Source organism: Hypanus sabinus, chromosome 19 (genome assembly GCF_030144855.1).
Source record: "Hypanus sabinus isolate sHypSab1 chromosome 19, sHypSab1.hap1, whole genome shotgun sequence".
Lineage (NCBI taxonomy): Eukaryota > Metazoa > Chordata > Chondrichthyes > Myliobatiformes > Dasyatidae > Hypanus > Hypanus sabinus.
The window spans coordinates 20,971,953-20,991,733 of NC_082724.1; the positions used below are offsets into that span (position 1 = coordinate 20,971,953).

Consider the following 19,781-nt stretch of genomic DNA (forward strand, 5'->3'; position numbering starts at 1 on the left):
GCACTACTTTCAGGATGCCCTTCAGCCTCCATTGATCATACAACCATAGAATCACAGAAAAGTACAACACAGAAACATGCCCTTTGGTCCATCTAATCCATGCCAAGCCATATAAGCTGCCTACTCCCATCAACCTGCACAGTGACCAGAGCCCTCCATTCCCCTACCATCCATTGTACCTATCCGAACTTTTCCTAAATGTTGAAATCGAGCTCCCGTGCACCATTTGTGCTGCCAGCTCGTTCCACACTCTCACAACCCTCTGAGTGAAGAAGTTTCCCTTCATGTTCCTCTTAAACTTTTCACTTTTTAACCTTAACCCATGACCTATATTTGTAGTCCCACCCAACCTCAGTGGAAAAAGCCTGCTTGCATCTACCCTATCTATACCCCTCAGAATTTTGTATACCTCTATCAAATCTCCTCTCAATCTTCTACATTCCAGGAAATAAAGTTCTAACCTATTCAACCTTTCCATGTAGTTCAGACCCAGCAAAATCCTTGTAAATTTTCTCTGTACTCTTTCAACCTTATTTACATCTTTCCTGCAGGTAGGTGACTAAAGCTGTTCACAATACTGCAAATTAGGCCTCACCAATGTTTTATTCAAATTCAACATATAATCCCATCTTCTGTACACAATACTTTGATTTATGAAGGCACAAAAGCTTTTTTTCACGACCTTACCATCCCGTGACTCAACTTTCAATGAATTATGGACATGTATTCCCATATTCCTTTGTTCTACTGCTCTCCTTAGTGCCCTACTGTTCACTGCGTAAGATCTACCCTGGTGTTTGACTGAAGTGCAACATCTCACATTTGTCTGCATTAAATTCCAACTGCCATTTTTCAGCCCATTTTTCCAGCTGACCCAGTTCCTGCTGCAAGCTCGTGGTGGCATTGGTAAATTTGCTGATCCTGTTTACCACATTATCATCCAGATCAATGATATAGATAACAAACAACAATGGACACAGTGCTGATCCCTGTAGCACTCCACTAGTGCCAGAGAGGCAACCATCTACTACCACTCTCTGGCTTCTTCCACAAAGCCAATGTCTTATCCAATTTACTACCTCATTTTGAATGCCAAGTGACTGAACCTTATTGACCTACCTCCTTGCGGGACTTGTCAAATGCCTTGCTAAAGTCTCTGTAGACACCATCCACTGCTTTGTCGTTTTCAACTTTCCTGGTAACTTCCCCAAAAAAACTCTATTAGATTGGTTAGATCTGATCTACCATGCACGAAGCCACACTGGCTGTCTTTACTCAGCCCATGTCTATCCAAATACTGATATATCCAGTCCCTCAGAATACCCTCCTGTAACTTTTCCACTACTGATGACAGGCTCACTGGTCTATAATTTCCTAGTTTAATTTTAGGTCTTTCTTAAACAGTGTAACAACATTGGCTATCCTCCAGTACTTGTTGCTAAGGATTATTTAAATATCTCTGCTAGGGCCTTACCAGGCCCTGGGGATTTATCCACCCTAATTTGCTTCAAGACAGGAAACACCTCCTCCTCTGTAATCTGTTTAGAGTCCATGAAGTTGATGCCCTTTTCCCTTATTTCTATATTCTCTGATTAAATACAGATGTAAAAAATGCTTTTAAGATTTTCTCATCCCTTTTGCTTCCACGCATGGGTTACCATTCTGATCTTCCAGAGGACCAGTTTTGTCCGTTGCAATCCTTTTTGATGGTATATCTGGAGAATCCCTTGGGATTTTACATTCTTTTTGTCTGCTAAGACAACCTCTTGCCTTCTTTTAGCCTTCCTGATTTCTTTTTTAAGTGTTCTCTTGCTTTTGTTACATTCCATAAACTCCTCATTTGTTCCTATCTGCCTACAACTACTTGCACCTTCTTCTTTTTCTTAACCAGGTCCTCAATATCTCTTTAAAATTTAGGTTCCCTACACCTATTATCTGTACCTTTTATTCTGACAGGCATACTCAAGTGTTGTTCTCTCAAAATTTCGCTCTTGAAGGCCTTCTAGTTACCAAGGACACCTTTGACAGAAAACAGCCTGCCCACTCCACAGTTACCAGATCCTTTCTGATACCATCAAAATTAGCCTTTCCCCAGTTTAGAATCTCAACCCATGGCTGGACCTATCTTTTTGTATATTTACTTTGAAACTGCTCCTGAGAAAGCTATTCCACTTTGTCCAATCTCTCCTTGCAGCTAACATACTCCAATCTAGGCAACATTGTGATGAACCTCTTGCATTCTCTCCAAAGCCTCCATATCCTTCCTATAGTGTAGCAGCTAGAACTGAACCACTCCAAATTTAGCCCGTTTAAATCATTATACAGCTACTACATCACTTGCCAAATTTGATTACCCTGACTAATGAGGGCAAGCACGCCATATGCTGCCTCTACCACTCTATCCATTTGTATTGTCTCTTTAAGATAGATGTTGACTTAAACTCATGTTATGCCTGTATGTGGCCTCTATGGCAAGCTCCTAGGTAGATCAGGCCCGATGGCTGCAGCACTCAACATTCTGACTTGCTGATCTGGCAGAGGTTGCCATGATACAATGACGACAGTGTTAAATTTTTCTCTGAAAAATCTTGAAATCAAAATCCTTTTCATTTCCTGAGATAAGTTAGTTTCAGTCAAGCTTGATTTATGATATGTATTAAACGTTAGAAGGGGAGTTAGAAAATTGTATTGGAACACAAGTATATTTATTTTCAAACAGCTATGATACCCTGAGTAACACTTAATTCTTTATATGTTAGGATCAGAGTCTTCTGTCACAGACTTATAAATCACAACATCTTTACAAATCTGATCCTGGTCTTCATTATGCTCAGCAGCATTTCCTTGGCAGCAGAGGATCCTATACGTAATCATTCCTTTCGTAATATTGTAAGTAAATAATTAGCATATTTTTTACTTTCAATTGTTATAACAATTGTATTTTATCATACTCATGGCATAGGTCTTGTAATTCATCCAACCATTACATTTCTTGTGTAGACTTAAGAGGGCCGCTGGTTTTATTCAACGGATTATACTATTATGATCATTAATACTTTTGAATACCATACAGATTTAGGACCAAAAAGAGGACTTATTTATGGCTTACCTTAATAGTACTGACTTCACCTTTTCAGCAACCATTGCTGTCCATCTGATGAAAGTGTTCCAATCTTACTATTGTGTAGGAAATACTAGTGTTTAGACCCACTGTCAAAGAATAAACAATAACAATTTTTCAAGACAGAATTGTGTGTCACTTAGAACCATAGAGCATTACAGCAGAGAAACAGGCCTTTTGGCCCTTCTTGGCTGTGCTGAACCATTTTTCTGCCTAGTCCTACTGACCTGCACCTGGCCAATATCCCTCCAAATCCCTCCCATCCATATACCTGTCCAAGTTTTTCTTAAATGTCAAAAGTGAGCCTGCATTCACCACTTCATCTGGCAGCTCATTCCACACTCTCACCACTCTCTGCGTGAAGAAGCCCCCCCCCCCAATGTTCCCTTCAGACTTTTCCCCTTCACCCTTAACCCATGACCTCTGTTTTTTTTTCTCCCCTGGCCTCAGTGGAAAAAGATTGCTTGCATTCATTCTAACTATACCCATCATAATTTTATATACCTCTATCAAATCACCCCTCATTCTCCAACGCTCCAGGGAATAAAGTCCTAACCTATTCAACCTTCCTCTGTAACTCAGTTTCTCAAGTCCCGGCAACACCCTTGTAAACCTTCTCTGCACTCTTTCAACCTTATTAATATCCTTTCTGTAATTAGGTTACCAAAACTGCACACAATACTCCAAATTTGGTCTCACCAATGTCTTATACAACCTCACCATTACATTCCAACTCTTATACTCAATACTTTGATTTATAAAAGCCAATGTACCAAAAGCTTTCTTTACAACTCTATCTGCTTGTGAAGCCACTTTTAGGGAATTATGTACCTGTACTCCCAGATCCCTCTGTTCTACTGCACTCCTCAGTGTCCTACCATTTACCTCGTATGTTCTACCTTGGTTTGACCTTCCGAAGTGCAATACCTCACACTTGTCCGCATTAAACTCTATCTTCCATTTTTCAGCCCATTCCTCCAACTGGTCCAAATCCCTCTGCAAGCTTTGAAAAAACTTCCTCACTGTCCACTACACTTCCAATCTTTGTATCATCAGCAAATTTGCTGATCCAATTTGCCGCATTATCATCCAGATCATTGATATAGATGACAAATAACAATGGACCCAGCACTGATCCCTGTGGCACACCTCTAGTCACAGGCCTCCACTCAGAGTAGCAATCCTCTGCTACCACTCTCTGGCGTCTTCCATTGAGCCAATGTCTAATCCAATTTACTACCTCTCCATGTATATCTAGCGACTGAATCTTCCTAACTAACCTCCCATGCGGGACCTTGTCAAAGGCCTTACTGAAGTCCATGTATACAACATCCACTGCCTTCTCTTCATTCACTTCCCTGGTAACTTCCTCGAAAAACTCTAATAGATTGGTTAAACATGACCTACCACACACAAAACCATGCTGACTTTTTCTAATAAGTCCCTGTCTATCCAAATACTTGTAGATCCTATCTCTTAGTATTCCTTCCAATAATTTACCTACTACTGATGTCAAACTTACCGGCCTATAATTTCCCGGCTTACTTTTTGAGCCTTTTTTAAACAACAGAACTACACGAGCTATCCTCCAATCCTCTGGCACCTGACCCGTGGATATCAACATTTTAAATATTTCTGCCAGGGCCCCTGCAGTTTCAACACTAGTCTCCTTCAAGGTCTGAGGGAATACCCTGTCAGGTCCTGGGGATTTATCTACTCTTATTTGCCTCAAGTCAGCAAGCACCTCCTCCTCTTTAATCTGTATAAGTTTCATGACCTCCCTACTTGTTTGCTTTGTTTCCATAAACTCCATTCTAGTTTCCTTAGTAAAGACAGATGCAAAAAACCCATTTAATATCTCTTCCATTTCTTTTGGTTCCATACATAGCCAACCATTCTGATCTTCAAGAGGACCAATTTTATCCCTTACTATCCTTTTGCTCTTAACATACCTGCAGATGCTCTTAGGATTATCCTTCACCCTGACTGCCAAAGCAACCTCATGTCTTCTTTTAGCCCTCCTTATTTCTTTCTTAAGTATTTTCTTACTCTTTTTATACTCCTCAAGCATCTCATTTCCTCTCTGTTGCCTATACATATTATACATCTCTCTCTTCTTCTTTATCAGAGTTCCAATATCCCTTGAGAACCAAGATTCCTTATTCTTTTTCATTTTGCTTTTAACCCTGACTGGAACATCCAAGCTCTGCACTCTCAAAATTTTTCATTTGAAGGCTTCCCACTTACCAATAACATCCTTGCCAGAGAACAACCTGACCCAATCAACACTTTTTAGATCCTTTCTCATTTCTTCAAATTTGGCCTTTTTCCAGTTTAGAACTTCATCCCGAGGTCCAGATCTATCTTTATCCATGATCAAGTTGAAACTAATGACGTTATGATCACTGGAAACAAAGTGTTCCCCTACATACACTTCCGTCGCCTGCCCTAACTCATTTCCTAATAGGAGATCTAGTATTGCATCCTCCCTAGTTGGTACATCTATATATTGATTTAGAAAATTCTCCTACACACTTCACAAGCTCTAACCCATCTAGACCTTTAACAGTATGGGAGTCCCAATCAACATGTGGAAAATTAAAATCCCTTACAATCACAAAATCCTCACTTGGAAGAGGATCTGAAGGCAATAGTATTCCTGTGCAATTGCTGCTCTTAATCCTTTATGTTGGCAGAGGTTTGAAGTGTAAGAGGTTATGTCAGCATAGCCGAGGCAAATAACTGCAGTGCCTTTTATTAATGATACATACTACAGCCCTACATTGCATTGGAAATAAATGTTTAGTGTCTTGGTAAGAATACAATTCCACAAGCTGCTTAGTCCCAGATAGTGCCATTTTGTGAGTATTACTAGAAATGTGTTCATCCATGTGGTAGAGGGTATTTCATCATATCATGGCACGAGTCTTGTAGATGGTACAAAGATTTAGATTGTGAAGATATATGTCAAAGCATAGTTGGTCTGTGTCCAATAACTTATAGACACAGTATTTAAGTGATCATGTAACCCTCAGGTTTGGTCAGTGGTGTAATTCTAGGGAAGACGATCTCTGGCCCTGCCAAATGTGTGAAATTTGAGGTGCAAAAACTCTTGTCTGGGTGGATGCTATGTGATTTGTTGTCATTAGAAATCAGTACCACAAAACAGCAGACAGTACACCATATGCAATTAAACAATTTAGCTTTATAATTCTTAACTTGACTGAAGGGTTAGTAAAGAAAAACAAAAAGAAAAGAGCCCATTTTAATGAAACAATCTAATGTGCAGAAGTTGGAGTGTATGGTTTCCCTTCCGCTGGTCCTCTATCGATTTCCCCAGGCTTCATCGAATCATGGCTCCACTCCAAGTCCACTCCTTTCTGGTGTCTTCTCTCTCCATCTCTTGCTGAACAAAAGACCCAGATTACCTTGGTCCCAGGCACACAACAAGAAAAAACATTGGACGGCTCACATTACAAAGCACCCATCATCTTGAACCATAACCCAAGCACTGCTGCTACAGAAAGTCCATTACATTAGCAGTGAAACCTTTCCCAGGGTATTATAATCAGAACAGTTGAGTTTCTGGTTAAATATGACATTGATGGTAAGGAACTCAATCATGTTAATGCAATTAAAAATCAAGACTATATAGTGAAGTTCTTGCTCGTTGTAGATAGTGATTTCCTATGTAGTGCAAATGTTATTTTGCTCTTAAAAGTTTATGCTTGAATGTTATAAGACCATAAGATATAGGAGTAGAATTCGGCCATTCAGCTCATTGAAACTGCTGCCCCATGCAATCTTGGCTGTTCTTTTTTCATCTCTATTCCCCATCCTTCCCCATAAATCTTAACCCCCTTACTGATCAAAACCTATCATTCTAAGTCTTAAGTGCACTTATTCACTTGGCCTCCACAGTCCCCTTTGACAACGAATTCCCCAGATTTACCACCCTCTGGCTGAAGAAATTACTCCCCATCTTAGTTTTTTATTCTGAGGCTATGACCTTGGATCTTAGACTCTTCTACTGATGGAAACATCCTCTTCACAACCACTTCATCCAGGCCTTTCAGTATCCAGTAGGTTTCAGTGAGATCCCCATTCATCCTTCTGAACTCCATTGAGTACAGGCCCAAAGTCATCAAATGCTCCTCATACGTTATACCTTTCACTCCTGGGATCATTCTTGTGAAATTCTTCTGCTTTTTGCTTACTGCAGGTATGGATAGCTTTACTTATTGAGGTCTGACACTGATATCTGATCTATTATTTTGATTTTTATTTTATATTTATTTTGGAAGGTGTGCTTTATTGGCAAGGCTGACATTGGTTGCCCTTTGCTAATTATGCTGTGATGGTAATGAACATTTCTTTCTGATTGCATTGCTCAGTTGAGAAAGTTTATTCAGAATGCAATTGGGAATACAGCAAATCAGATTACTGGGGAGTTAGGTGTTCCTTTTCCCAACTCTTCCTCCATTACATTGATGACTACATTGGCGCTGCTTCATGCATCCATGCTGAGCTTGTCAATTTCATCAACCTTCCTCCAAGTTGCACCCTGCCTTTAAATTCACTCAGTCCATTTTTGACACCTCTCTCCCCTTTATAGATCTCTCTGTTTCCATCTCTGGAGACAAAATGTTGACCAAAGTCTTTTATAAACCTACTAATTCCCAAGGTAATCTCGACTATACCTCTTCCCACTCTGTCTCCTGTAAAAATGTTGTTCCCTTTTCTCAGTTCCTTCATCTCTGCCGCATTTGTTCCCAGGATGAGGCTTTCCTTTCCAGGTCATCAACGATGTTCTCCTTCTTCATGTGCTCACTCCATCTTAACAGTGATAGAGTTCCTCTTGTCCTTACCTCCCGCTCCATGAGCTTCTGCACCCAATGCATCATTCTCTGCAGCTTCTGCCATCTCCAAGGGGGTCCTCCCACCAAACACATTTTTACCTCCCCCCCCCACTCTCCACTTTCCTCAGGGATTATGCCCCTGGTGATTCCCTTGTCCATTCTCCCCACTAATCTCCTACCTGGCACTTACCTCTGCAAGCGGCCGAAGTGCTACACTTAACCATTCACCTCCTTCCTCACCCAAATGATCCTTTCAGGTGAGGCAACATTTCACTCCTTTGGGGTTATCTATTGTGTTCAGTGATCCTGATGTGACCTCCTCTACATTGGTGAGACTAGTCATATACTGGGGGACCTCTCATTGAGCACCTCAGCTCCATCATCCAAAAGCGGAACTTCCCTGTTGCTCAACATTTTAATTCCGATTCCCATTCCCATTCTGACATGTCAGTCCATGGCCTCCTTTTGTACCATCATGAGGCCACCCTCAGGGTGGAAGACCAATACCTTATATTCTATCTGGGTAGCCTCCAATCTGATGACATGATTACCAATTTCTACTTATAGTAAATAAAAATTCCTTCCTTCTCCCCTCTTCTTCTATTCCCCACTATGGCCTCTTACCACTTCTTACATGCCTATCACCTCCCCCTGGTGCAGCTCCTCCTTTCCTTTCTCTTATGGTCCACTTTCTTGTTCTATCAGATTCCTTCCTCTCCAGCCCTTTACCTTTCTGACCCACCTGGCTTCACCTTCCACCTTCTAACTACCTTTCTCCCCCACCCCCCCCCATCTTTTTATTCTGAAGTCTTCACCTTTCTTTTCCAGTGCTGAAAAAGGGTCTCAGCCCAAAACATCAACTGTTCATTTCCATGGATGCTACCTGACCCGCTGAGTTCCCCAGCATTTCGTGTACGTTGTTTAGGTGTACCTGTGCACCCGTTGCCCTTGTTCTTTTGAAAGTTAGAGACCAATGAGTTTGTGCTGAGTTAAACATTTATGACTAGAGAAATATTTGTGATATTTGTGTCTAACAGAGTTGGACAGCTGTCTGAAGGAGCTGTTATAGTTAATACATATTGTAATCATAATATACTTGTGAGGAAAGGTGTGGGGTTTAGGCTGTTGGATGAGATGCTGATTAATGGTATAATATCAAACTTTAATGTTGCATTTTCACCCATCTAGCCAAGTGGAGAGGGTTATGTCTTTCATGAATCTTATAGATGAGTTTATGGAATCAGGATGTCATTTGCATGTCACAGAATAACTAGTACAGCAAATAAGAGGCTGGTTAAGGCATTTAGTCCATTTGATTTTCTGATTGGTTTTGTCCACTGTATATAGAACATAATGCCAATTCCAATGAATGATAAGGAAAGGCGGTTAGGTTTAGTTTGTTGATGATAACTTGCAATATGTACTGTAAATAAATAATTTGTGATATTATTCCCAGTGTCTCAGTATGTGTCATAGAGCCAATATGGAAAATAGTCATTTTTACAGTCTCCAGTTTCAGTATCCAAATCCAAAAGACTTATTGAATAAAGGAAATATAGAAATTATTTAATGAATAAAAGATTGATTTATATTTCCAGTAACTTTTCATCAGAAATATTTTAGATTATGGATTCAGATAATAATGTGTCAATGTAATTTCATTTTCCAAGATTGCTGTAAGCTAAGATGTTAAACTCAACAACTTAGAATTCTGGCCAACCTACTATGTTATCTTTTTTTTCAATTGGATGACTTGAGGTGAAATGAATGCATAAATTAGATTCTAAAGAAATTCGCTTTCTAATGTCCATCAACTATTTTCCTTCAGGTAGTTTCCAAATTTACACATTGTTCTGAACATTTATATTCTGCCATTACAGATTCTTGGTTATTTTGACTATGCTTTTACTGCGATCTTTACTGTTGAAATCCTATTCAAGGTAATATGCTGTTTGATTCTCTTGCCTTAATGAATGATTGGTGTAAAGCAAACTCCTTAAATCATTTGCTTCCTTTACAGATCCTAGGCTATGCAGATTATGTCTTCACTAGTATGTTTACTTTTGAAATCTTGTTAAAGGTAACCAAGGTCCAGGTTGCTGTGTGTGATAACTGATGAGGTTTACTACCTCTTTTTATCAAAATCTCATTATAGCATGGTGCACGTATTCTGAGTGATTTTTCTGCTGCACTTTAATAGAATACCTAATTGCACTACTGAACTCTGCTGTTGGCCATTTAATGTCATTGTCAAGTATGAATCTTCTGGATAACGTTCTTTCAGTCTATTCCCTTAAATAGAAATCTGTGCACTGAGATTAAGAATTTAACATACATAGTTTTCCAAATTGTTGTTTTCAAACATAATATTTCTCATGCAATATGTCAGTTTGGAAATTTGTATTTAATTAGAGGTCTTTAGGTCTTTAAAGGTCTTTAGTTAGGTCTTTAATTAGAGGTCTACTAATGTAGTGTCAATGTAATGTAGTGTCAACCCTAAGTCAAATGTAAATTTCAGTATTAACTTGTTTCTATGATAATATATAGTTAAATAAAATAAAACATTCTACCTTTAATATTTTTATTACCATAGTTGGCATTTACCACCAGTATCAATTGAATTAATTGTTATATAATACAAGCTTTGTTAAATACCTGCTTTGTGAGCTTAGGAAAGGAAAGCTGCTAAATTGTACACCATTTTTCCAGCAGTCTTGTATTGAGATAACTCTGAGCCTTATGCATTACTAGAACTCCAATCATGAAACTAAGTTTCTTTAACATGTATTGTAAATTTATATTTAAATTTAAAAATAACAAGACATTTGAAGAAACAAAATACCTGCATGTTTTCAAATTGAAAAATAAATAAATGTTAGCTTTTCAATAGACGCAGTCATATTAGGCTGGTTTTTCCTGAACATGATCTGCTGTCTGCCCATTTGAAACCAAAGGCTTAAAACTAAACATGAATAATTTAAATGCTATTTGTCTTATCATTGCATTTCTTCTTGATCATGAAAGGGCTGGAAATCCTACACCAAGTCTATATTGTTGTTGAAAGAGAGAGCAGATTCCTAAATGCAGTTTTCAGGGAATATTAGTAAGTTTTCAACTCTATAAGCAAATTGATGGTGGTGCGGGAGTGTTCAGTCAAATAAATTTGCATTGCAGCCCTGGGACGTGCTTGTTCCTAAACTGAGAAATGTTGGAAATTTCTTAGGACTGTCTGCATAATCTGTTTGAAGCTGTGAGCACTATTTCTACGAAGAATCTGTGTGTAATTTGTTATCAGCTAAACTTGTGTTAAATTTTGCTTTGCCATAACAAAAACACTTTGTGCAAAACAAACAATATAAGTAGATCCTCTTCATTAAATAGGTGCAAAATGTGTACATAAACTTGCAGATGTCAACCTGAACACTCTAATATTATTTGAGATGTGACGAGTTCATTTAATCAATCCATTAATACAGAAAATTAACAAAGAAAAATAGTTGCAAATTTGCTAAGAAAATAAAAAGTTTAATCGGAGATTCTACAAGCTACTAATATTAACTGAAATGTTAAAAGTCATGCTTTTTCTTTCTCTAAATATCTTCTTTAAATCATTATATAATTTCACTTTAGTGTCTAAATCAATGTACTTCATTGTATGTTGTTCAGCAAAATGCTATATATTTATAATATACTTGATAAGAAGAGAAATACTTGAAAAAATAACTGTCATGTTGAAGCAGATCTGAGCTTCTAAACATTATATGGTGGATCATCATGGGAAAAAAAGGATTGAATAAATCCTTTGTTGTATTTAACTGATCACTTTATAATTTTGCCAAACCATTGAGAGAGCAACTGACTCCTTCAGTTTTAATTTGTTTCCATTGTCTTCACAACAAGTAATTGCAATTGTGTGTGTGGTAATATGCTACTGATTTACCAATACCTTTTAAGACAGGCCATCGAACATTTTGCAAACTAAATCAACAATCAACATTTTTACAATGTTCAAAGTTTTTACAATGCTACTTTAATTAAATAGGGAAGCAGAGGTTTTTATCCCCCCTATGATTCAGTATTAAATACTTCTGGTTCTTCCTTGTGTGAGCATGATGGTTTTGAGCATGTACCTTTCTATATTGAATCAGTGCCAGCATGATCAGGCCACAAAGACTACAGTATTAAAACATTGGGATGTTCTGTCAGTGTTTCTTCATATCAGCAATTTGTAACAAATCTTCCAGCTCCGCAACAGATGCGGTGAATGGTAATTAAGATATGAAGCTCAGTTCTTAATTAATTTTCAACATTTTTACTAATTTTATAAAGCCAGAAGGCTTACTGGGGTTTGAATAACATGAAGGATATTAACCAGGAACAAGCTTAACTTTATATTTTGTAGATATTTTACCAATCAATGTTTAGTGCATCTGAAAATGAAAGGCATGTTTGAAATGTTCTTGATGAAGGAGAAAACCCACAAATTTGCATATATCTTCATAATAAAACAATTAAATAAATTTAGGGATGAGCATAATGTTAGAAAATTAAACATTACAAAGGATTTGCAGTTTGTAGCTAAATTTTGACTGTTCTGATTCACCTGTATGGTGAAATTGAAATAATAGAGTGGTAGTGGTAGTGTCATCTTGGATAAAGTTCAGTAGCTGGCAAACCCTGCATGACAGGCTTCTTGCAGAGTTTGTCTTTAGAATTTAAAATTTTAGACTTTGTTTCTCAGTTCTTAACTTTAATTAGAGGTTCCTGCCATAGATAGGGAACAAATCAAAAATGGGAGAGGAGGATAGGTTGGAGGGTATATCAAGGGTAACTGTAAAGAATTGAAAGAGGTGCAGAAGTGGGTAGATTAAAACCTGCTTAGATAAATTGTTTACTGTGTGGAAGTGGAAAGATTTCTGGGGCCAGGGTACAGGGGAAAGATGGAGAGATTAACAGGAGAGGAGGTCAAAGATCAGCTGGTGTCCAAATGGGGTTGGCATAGAACATGATGGTCTAGTACATAAAGTGGGATATTTTTAATTGGACTGCAATTAGGATTCAGTCTAAAAGCAACTTTAGATAGGCTTGTTGAACTCATCTTTTCAGACCTTCCTTTTGATTAGAGCTCTGAAAAACTCTGCTCATAGTAATTTAAAACTTAGAATGGAGGGAAGCTTGAGTTGGTTTTGGCTTTCCTATTTTTGCATTTTAAACCAGCTGTTAAAATCTCACACGACTATCCCCAACTGCCTTACAAGTACTTTCCTAATTGTTCAAAATTAACACAATAATGAATGTACCAATAAAACTTGTCTTAACATTATTTGAATTTCTAAAAATTCAATGAGATCAATCAGGATCTATTTGTTTCTCTGAATGAGCCACAACAAGGTACTTTCAGGCAATGATAGATACAGAGACAAATGGATAGATATTAAGCCTATGCAAAATGTGAGTTTTCAGGAGCATCTTGAAGGAAACAGGGGGTGTGGGAAAATAGGTTAAGTTTGCTATTCAGAGGCATAGGTCTAATTGATCAATAGCATACCCACCAATACTAGACCACAGAAACTTACACGTTCAGTCATTCTTGACTTTATTTAAGTGATAATAGCAAGATGTACAAAGGCATACATATAAGTAGTAAGAGTACTGTTCTATGATTCAATAAATTATGAATTATCTGATGTAACTTCATTTCTGCATCCTACCGATGATAACTTTTTATTTCTTTGCTTATAATAAGTCTACTTACTTGCCTTCAGTTATTAAAAGACTATGTTTCAACTATCCTTTGAGGAAGAGCTTTTTAAAGATTTGTGATCTTCCGAGAGGAGAGAATTCAGATCATCTCTGTTTTAAATGGGAGACCCTTTGTTTTTGAAAATTTGAGCCCTAATTATTTTTTCTCTCACAAAAGGAAATATCCTTGCCAAAGCCACCCAATTTGTTGTTCTGTTGCACTATGAAATACAGTGTATATCGATTGTTCTAATGATGGATATTAAATGACACTCTCTAATGCTATAGTAACTATATAATTTTGTTTTTACCTCATATGCTTTCCTCCTTCAGATGATGACATATGGAGCATTTTTACACAAAGGTTCTTTTTGTAGAAATTACTTCAACTTGTTGGACATCTTGGTTGTGGGTGTATCACTTATTTCCTTTGGAATACAGTAAGTATCCATACTGGTAAGCAAATACAAACAATTTTAGAATATTTAAACTTAAATTTATAAAGTACTGTTTAAGTACAGTAGTGTTTTTCTTTCTGATAGATACTGCCACAACATCTTTTTTGTAGATAAATTCATTCTTTAAGAATATAACTACACATACTCAGTTTCAAGTATAAAACTTATTTTATGATAGTGATGTAGTGCCCCAGTTGACTTGTTATACTTGCATGATACACCTGTTGCTCTGACAAATGATTGTTCCAAAAGTCAAATCCTTTATTTGATCCTTTATTAGCAATTAGTAAACACACAATCTAGAAGCGATTAAAACTTAGGCACACCCATTTACACAATTAATTTTTTGGAGTCCTAAATCTAATATGCACCAGAGATAGTGACCTTTCATCAATTTCCCCAATAAACCTTAAATTCTCCCCTGTGAATCTCATTATTATTAAATATATCCTGTTTTTAATGCATAAATGGTTTTTCATCGTGAAGCCAATTTTTGATTTGTCTGATCTTAAAATTTATTTAACTGGTGTTGTTTATATGCAGGTATCTTTTTAATTTCTTAACTATCATATATGTGCTCGCTACTTTTAGCTATCCTCTCCCTGAGTTCCCTTTCTCAGTCCCTGATTTTAGCACCCTCCACAACCCTAGCCTTCTTTAAGCACTGTCTCTTAAGTTTAATGTAGTTTTTCCTTTAACCTTTATTTTGCTCTGATTTCCTATACTGGGAAATCTCTAAATCCTCACCTCCAGCCCTACCTCCTTTTTTGTTCAGTGCCCCAGCATGCCTTTTCTTTCCACCAGTCCCTACTATTTCTAACTCTCATTTTCTTGAGAGCCCTATTAGAGATTTTAAAACTACAAGAAACATGGATAGTGTAGATTGTCACAGACTTTCTTTCTCTCATTGTAGAGGATCCTAAAAGTTTGTGAGAGGGGAAAGATTTAAAGGAAATCTGAAAGGCAAGTTTTGACAGGGGATGGTGGGTATGTAGAATGTGCTGCCAAAGGAGTTGTTAGAGTTCTTCTGATGAGCTTTTCGCAATTTTTGGGGATGGTTTCATCTCAGCAAAATATGGAAGGTGTACCATGGAAGTAGAAGTGATATATCAATAAATTCTTCTCGGCCGGGATGATGTTTGATGAAGGTAACAGAGCTTGTTATCGAAACATAGGTTAAAATTGATACCCGTACCCGGCTAGAAGCCCAGAAGAGTTTATTTGTCATATACGCCAGGAAAGCACCAGATCCTTTGTTAGAAGTGATCTCCGTTTGTCAGTGTTCAACATTTTTTATTTTGATGACACTATCATGGTTTAGAAAATGCATTCATAACTAAAGCATTTATTAATTTGTAATGGATATGAAGAAAGCAACACAAATAAATTAACACCATTGTGACCAGAGCTGTTCCCTACCCCAATTTCTAAACAAAACAAAGAAAAAGTATTATACCATCATCAGGACTTTCTTCAGTGCTTCCTAAAATAGTGAATGTAAATTATTTGCTATTTCCACACAGGTCTAGTGCTATTTCAGTAGTGAAGATTCTTCGTGTCTTAAGGGTTCTAAGACCACTTCGAGCAATCAACAGGGCGAAGGGACTAAAGGTTTAATTTGACTGTTTTCTACATACCTAACTTCATCATGGAAATTTAAAAGTTGGAACTTTATTGTTAATACTAATTTATTCTTTACAGCATGTTGTACAATGTGTATTCGTTGCTATTCGAACCATTGGTAACATCATGATTGTTACAACTCTCCTCCAGTTCATGTTTGCTTGTATTGGCGTTCAGCTGTTCAAGGTAAATGCTTATCATACTTTCACATACTCTTCTGCATTTTTCTTTTAATTAGGGCTCAAGTTAAGAACCTGTTTTAGCCTAAAATGAAATACATTAATTTTTCAGGGTAAATTCTACCGCTGTTCAGATGAAGCAAAACAATTACCCGAAGATTGCAAGTAAGAAACATTTTGAAATGTCACTTGTTATGACCTTTTTGAACTGCTTAATATGTTAGTAAGCCACCTCAAAATTATCTTTTTTGCTTGAATGTGAAATCATGCTATGTTCAAGTTGTTCTATGGTTCTCTTGGATCAGTATCATGTGCAGGTGGGATGTATGATCTTAATGGTTATGAACCTGTTCTCAACCTTTATAATGGCACTTTAGGACAGCTGGTAAAAGGGCACTTAAGGGAAGGCTCTATCATTTTCCCTTTAGGTTTTCTGAATGCTTGGAGAGGTTACTACTTCCCATTCATTCTGTAGTGACTCTGGAAGTATACCAGTGATAGTATACCATTATTCCAACATGCTGTCATATTACCTTAAGTTAGCGGAGAATGTGAGAAATGCATGTAAAGTTTAATGCACTGCAATTGTAATGAAACAAGTTAGATATATGTTAAGTTATGATTATTACATGCAGTGGATAAATATAAAACAATACAAATTTATATGTTTCTGTCATTTATTCCTTTAATATAGGGGCACTTACATTCTATATAAAGATGGTGATGTGGATCATCCAGTCATTCGTGATCGAGTTTGGTACAACAGTGATTACAACTTTGACAATGTTCTTTCAGCGATGATGGCATTGTTTACAGTATCAACCTTTGAAGGCTGGCCAGCGTAAGCACGTCTCTCGTTTTAAGATAGAGATTATTTGTAAACTTACATGAAACTTTTACCTTAATTAGATCCTCAGACTTGTATTTGGATTAGCAAGGTTTGTTACATTTTACTATTTGTGGGATGGAATACAAGTGAAATGGGTAGTTGTGAATCAGAAGAGATTTTGCTCTGGAATCAACTCAGATCCTTACATTTGACTTGCATTTCACATGGTTAGGGTTAATGTGAAACTACTTTGCACCAACTTTAACCTTGTTATATAAAGATGTCTAACTGTGTGAAATGGAATGTACTTCTCAGAAAAACCAACATGTAGATATTTAAACTCTCCAGAAAGCAACTGTTTTAGCTGCTTTACAGAGTGATATTATAAAAATAATAAACAAAAATCTTACTTGCATTAATTTTGCACCACTTTTATTCTTTGTCACTTGAGCTTTTCTCAGTAGTGATAAATAGTTTGAAAGAAAAAATGCATTTTCTAGAATAAAAATAGATCTGAAATAAATTCTGTATTCAGTACAGAAACGGAACTAATATTTCATATCAATGCCTATCATCAGGTCTCTATTTAAACCTCAAGACAGATCAACTTAAAATACCAAGGCTCCCCCACCTTCTCATAGTATCAATCCCACCTGTACATCTAGTTTCTCTTAGTCTTCATCCTGTCACAGAGATGCCCTTTGTTGACTCCAATGCTTCTGCTTCTCTGCAACTTAAAAATTGCTTGAATTTGCTTAGTTCTGCAAAAATGAAAACTTGAAACAAGTTTGATTCTTTCAGTACAAGTACAGTGTATCATGCTGAAGTTTTCCAGCACAGTTTTATTGACATGTTTCAGTTTTGTTCATTGAACCACAGTTAGTGGCTTGTCTGATTAAGCATGATCAGTTTTTACCAATATTCTAAAGTAAAATTGACCATCATTGAAATGGTTTTATATGATAGCTAATTTTTGTAGTTTAAATATTAGAAATGTGTATCTTGTTAAGTAAAAGATACAATGCATATGGTAAATTTGAAAAGGATCTATAGATTTTGACAAAGATACATATATGCTCTCCTGGTTAAAGAGTAAACGTCATTATCTTCCATTCTTTTTCAGATTGCTATACAAAGCAATAGACTCAAATGGAGAAAATATTGGTCCCATCTACAACAATCGTGTGGAGATATCTATATTCTTTATTATCTACATCATTATTATTGCTTTCTTCATGATGAACATCTTTGTAGGTTTTGTGATCGTTACATTCCAAGAGCAAGGAGAACTAGAATATAAGAATTGTGAACTGGACAAAAATCAGGTTAAAATTTCTTTAAAATGTCTGTGTGAACATGTATGTTGAATTGAACAACACAGTAGTGTAGCATGCAAGAACTTCCAATTATAGTTTATTTACTGACTGCAGTGATAGTAGATCTTAGCTGCAATTTTATTATTGTTCTGAATTGATTTCTAATTTGTTAAATTTCCTGTGTAAATTCATAGTTGTGTTAATAACTCATTTAGCTCAGGGTGAACATGTTCTTGGAATTTCATTTATGTGACATTTGAACATAGCATAAACAATCCATAACATTAGTTTATATAACATCTGATCCTGTGGCATTTATATTTATTCCTTGAATATTGGTTCCCTACAATTGATCATCTTGTGTTTTACATGCATTGAAGCTTCATTGCCTCGATGGAGTAACCTGGAGTTACTCCATCCAGGCAATGAAACAATTCAGATCAAAGCAAACCTCAAATCTTCACTTTTCTTCCAAGTAATGAGAAGTATAGCTTCATGGAATTTCATTTTCAATCCCTGGAAAGTGCAATACACAAGAACTGGCTCCATTACTCACTAAAGACAAAACTGCTTATAGTAAAGAAACAGTGCTGAATGATTCAGACCTCCAAACGTCTTTGATACATTTTCCTCCCTAGCATTTAACACTTCTGCAAGAAGTGCTGCCATAAGCAAGCATCATCCATCATTTAGGACTCCCACCACCTAGGCCATGCTCTCTTCTCACTGTTACCATCAGGCAAGAGGTACAGGAGCCTTAGGTTCCACACCACCAGGTTCAGGAGTGGTTAGTATTCTATAACCATCTGGCTCTTGAACCAGCATGAATAATCTCACTCACCTCAACTATGAACTGATTCCACAACCTACAGGCTCACTTACAAGGAATCTGCAACTCATGTTCTCAATATTATTTTTGTACTTGCACAATTTGTCTTCTCTTGCAAGTTGGTTGGTTGTCAGTCATAATGTATATTTTTCATAAATTCTGTTGTATTTCTTTGCATTATTTTCCTGTAAATGCATGCAAGAAAATGAATTTCAAGGCACTATATGGTGACATATATGTAATGTTGTGGTCGGCTATGGCCAGCCTTTTGGGGACACAGCTGCACCACACAACTGCCTACCACCCACAGTCAAACGGATTAGTGGAGCGTTTCCACCGTCACCTGAAGTCGGCTCTCATAGCCCGCCTCAAAGGGCCTAACTGGGTGAACGAGCTCCCCTGGGTCCTGTTCGGAATCCGCACGGCGCCCAAAGAGGATCTGCACACCTCGTCGGCCGAGTTGGTGTACGGCGCACCCCTGGTCGCCCCAGGAGAGTTCATACCAGCCCCAAGGGGGCAAGAGGAAGAACCCGCAGCAGTCCTGGGCAGACTACGCAAGAGGCTCGGTAACCTGGCCCCTATACCCACTTCACAGCATGGGCAGGACCTGACCTGCGTACCCAAAGGCCTGCAAAACTGTAAGTTTGTTTTTGTACGACGGGGTGGACATCGGGCACCTCTACAGCAACCCTACGAGGGGCCGTTTATGGTGATCAGAAACAACGGGTCCACATTCATGCTGGACATTGGGGGGGAAAGAGGAGATTTTCACGGTGGACCGACTCAAACCAGCCCACATGGACGTGGCGCAGCCAGACGTGATTC

General features: G+C 37.5%; 1 protein-coding gene across 1 annotated transcript in view; it reads left to right on the forward strand.

Moving 5' to 3' along the window:
- The window catches only part of LOC132377787 (voltage-dependent L-type calcium channel subunit alpha-1D-like), a 348,931-nt gene that overhangs the window by 212,877 nt on the left and 116,273 nt on the right, over positions 1-19,781 (forward strand). The window contains exons 21-28 of the mRNA XM_059944141.1: positions 2,760-2,889; positions 9,861-9,920; positions 14,056-14,162; positions 15,704-15,791; positions 15,882-15,989; positions 16,095-16,147; positions 16,677-16,823; positions 17,935-18,136. Of these exons, the coding sequence (XP_059800124.1) occupies positions 2,760-2,889; positions 9,861-9,920; positions 14,056-14,162; positions 15,704-15,791; positions 15,882-15,989; positions 16,095-16,147; positions 16,677-16,823; positions 17,935-18,136 (895 nt within the window). The remainder of the gene's footprint in view (positions 1-2,759; positions 2,890-9,860; positions 9,921-14,055; positions 14,163-15,703; positions 15,792-15,881; positions 15,990-16,094; positions 16,148-16,676; positions 16,824-17,934; positions 18,137-19,781) is intronic.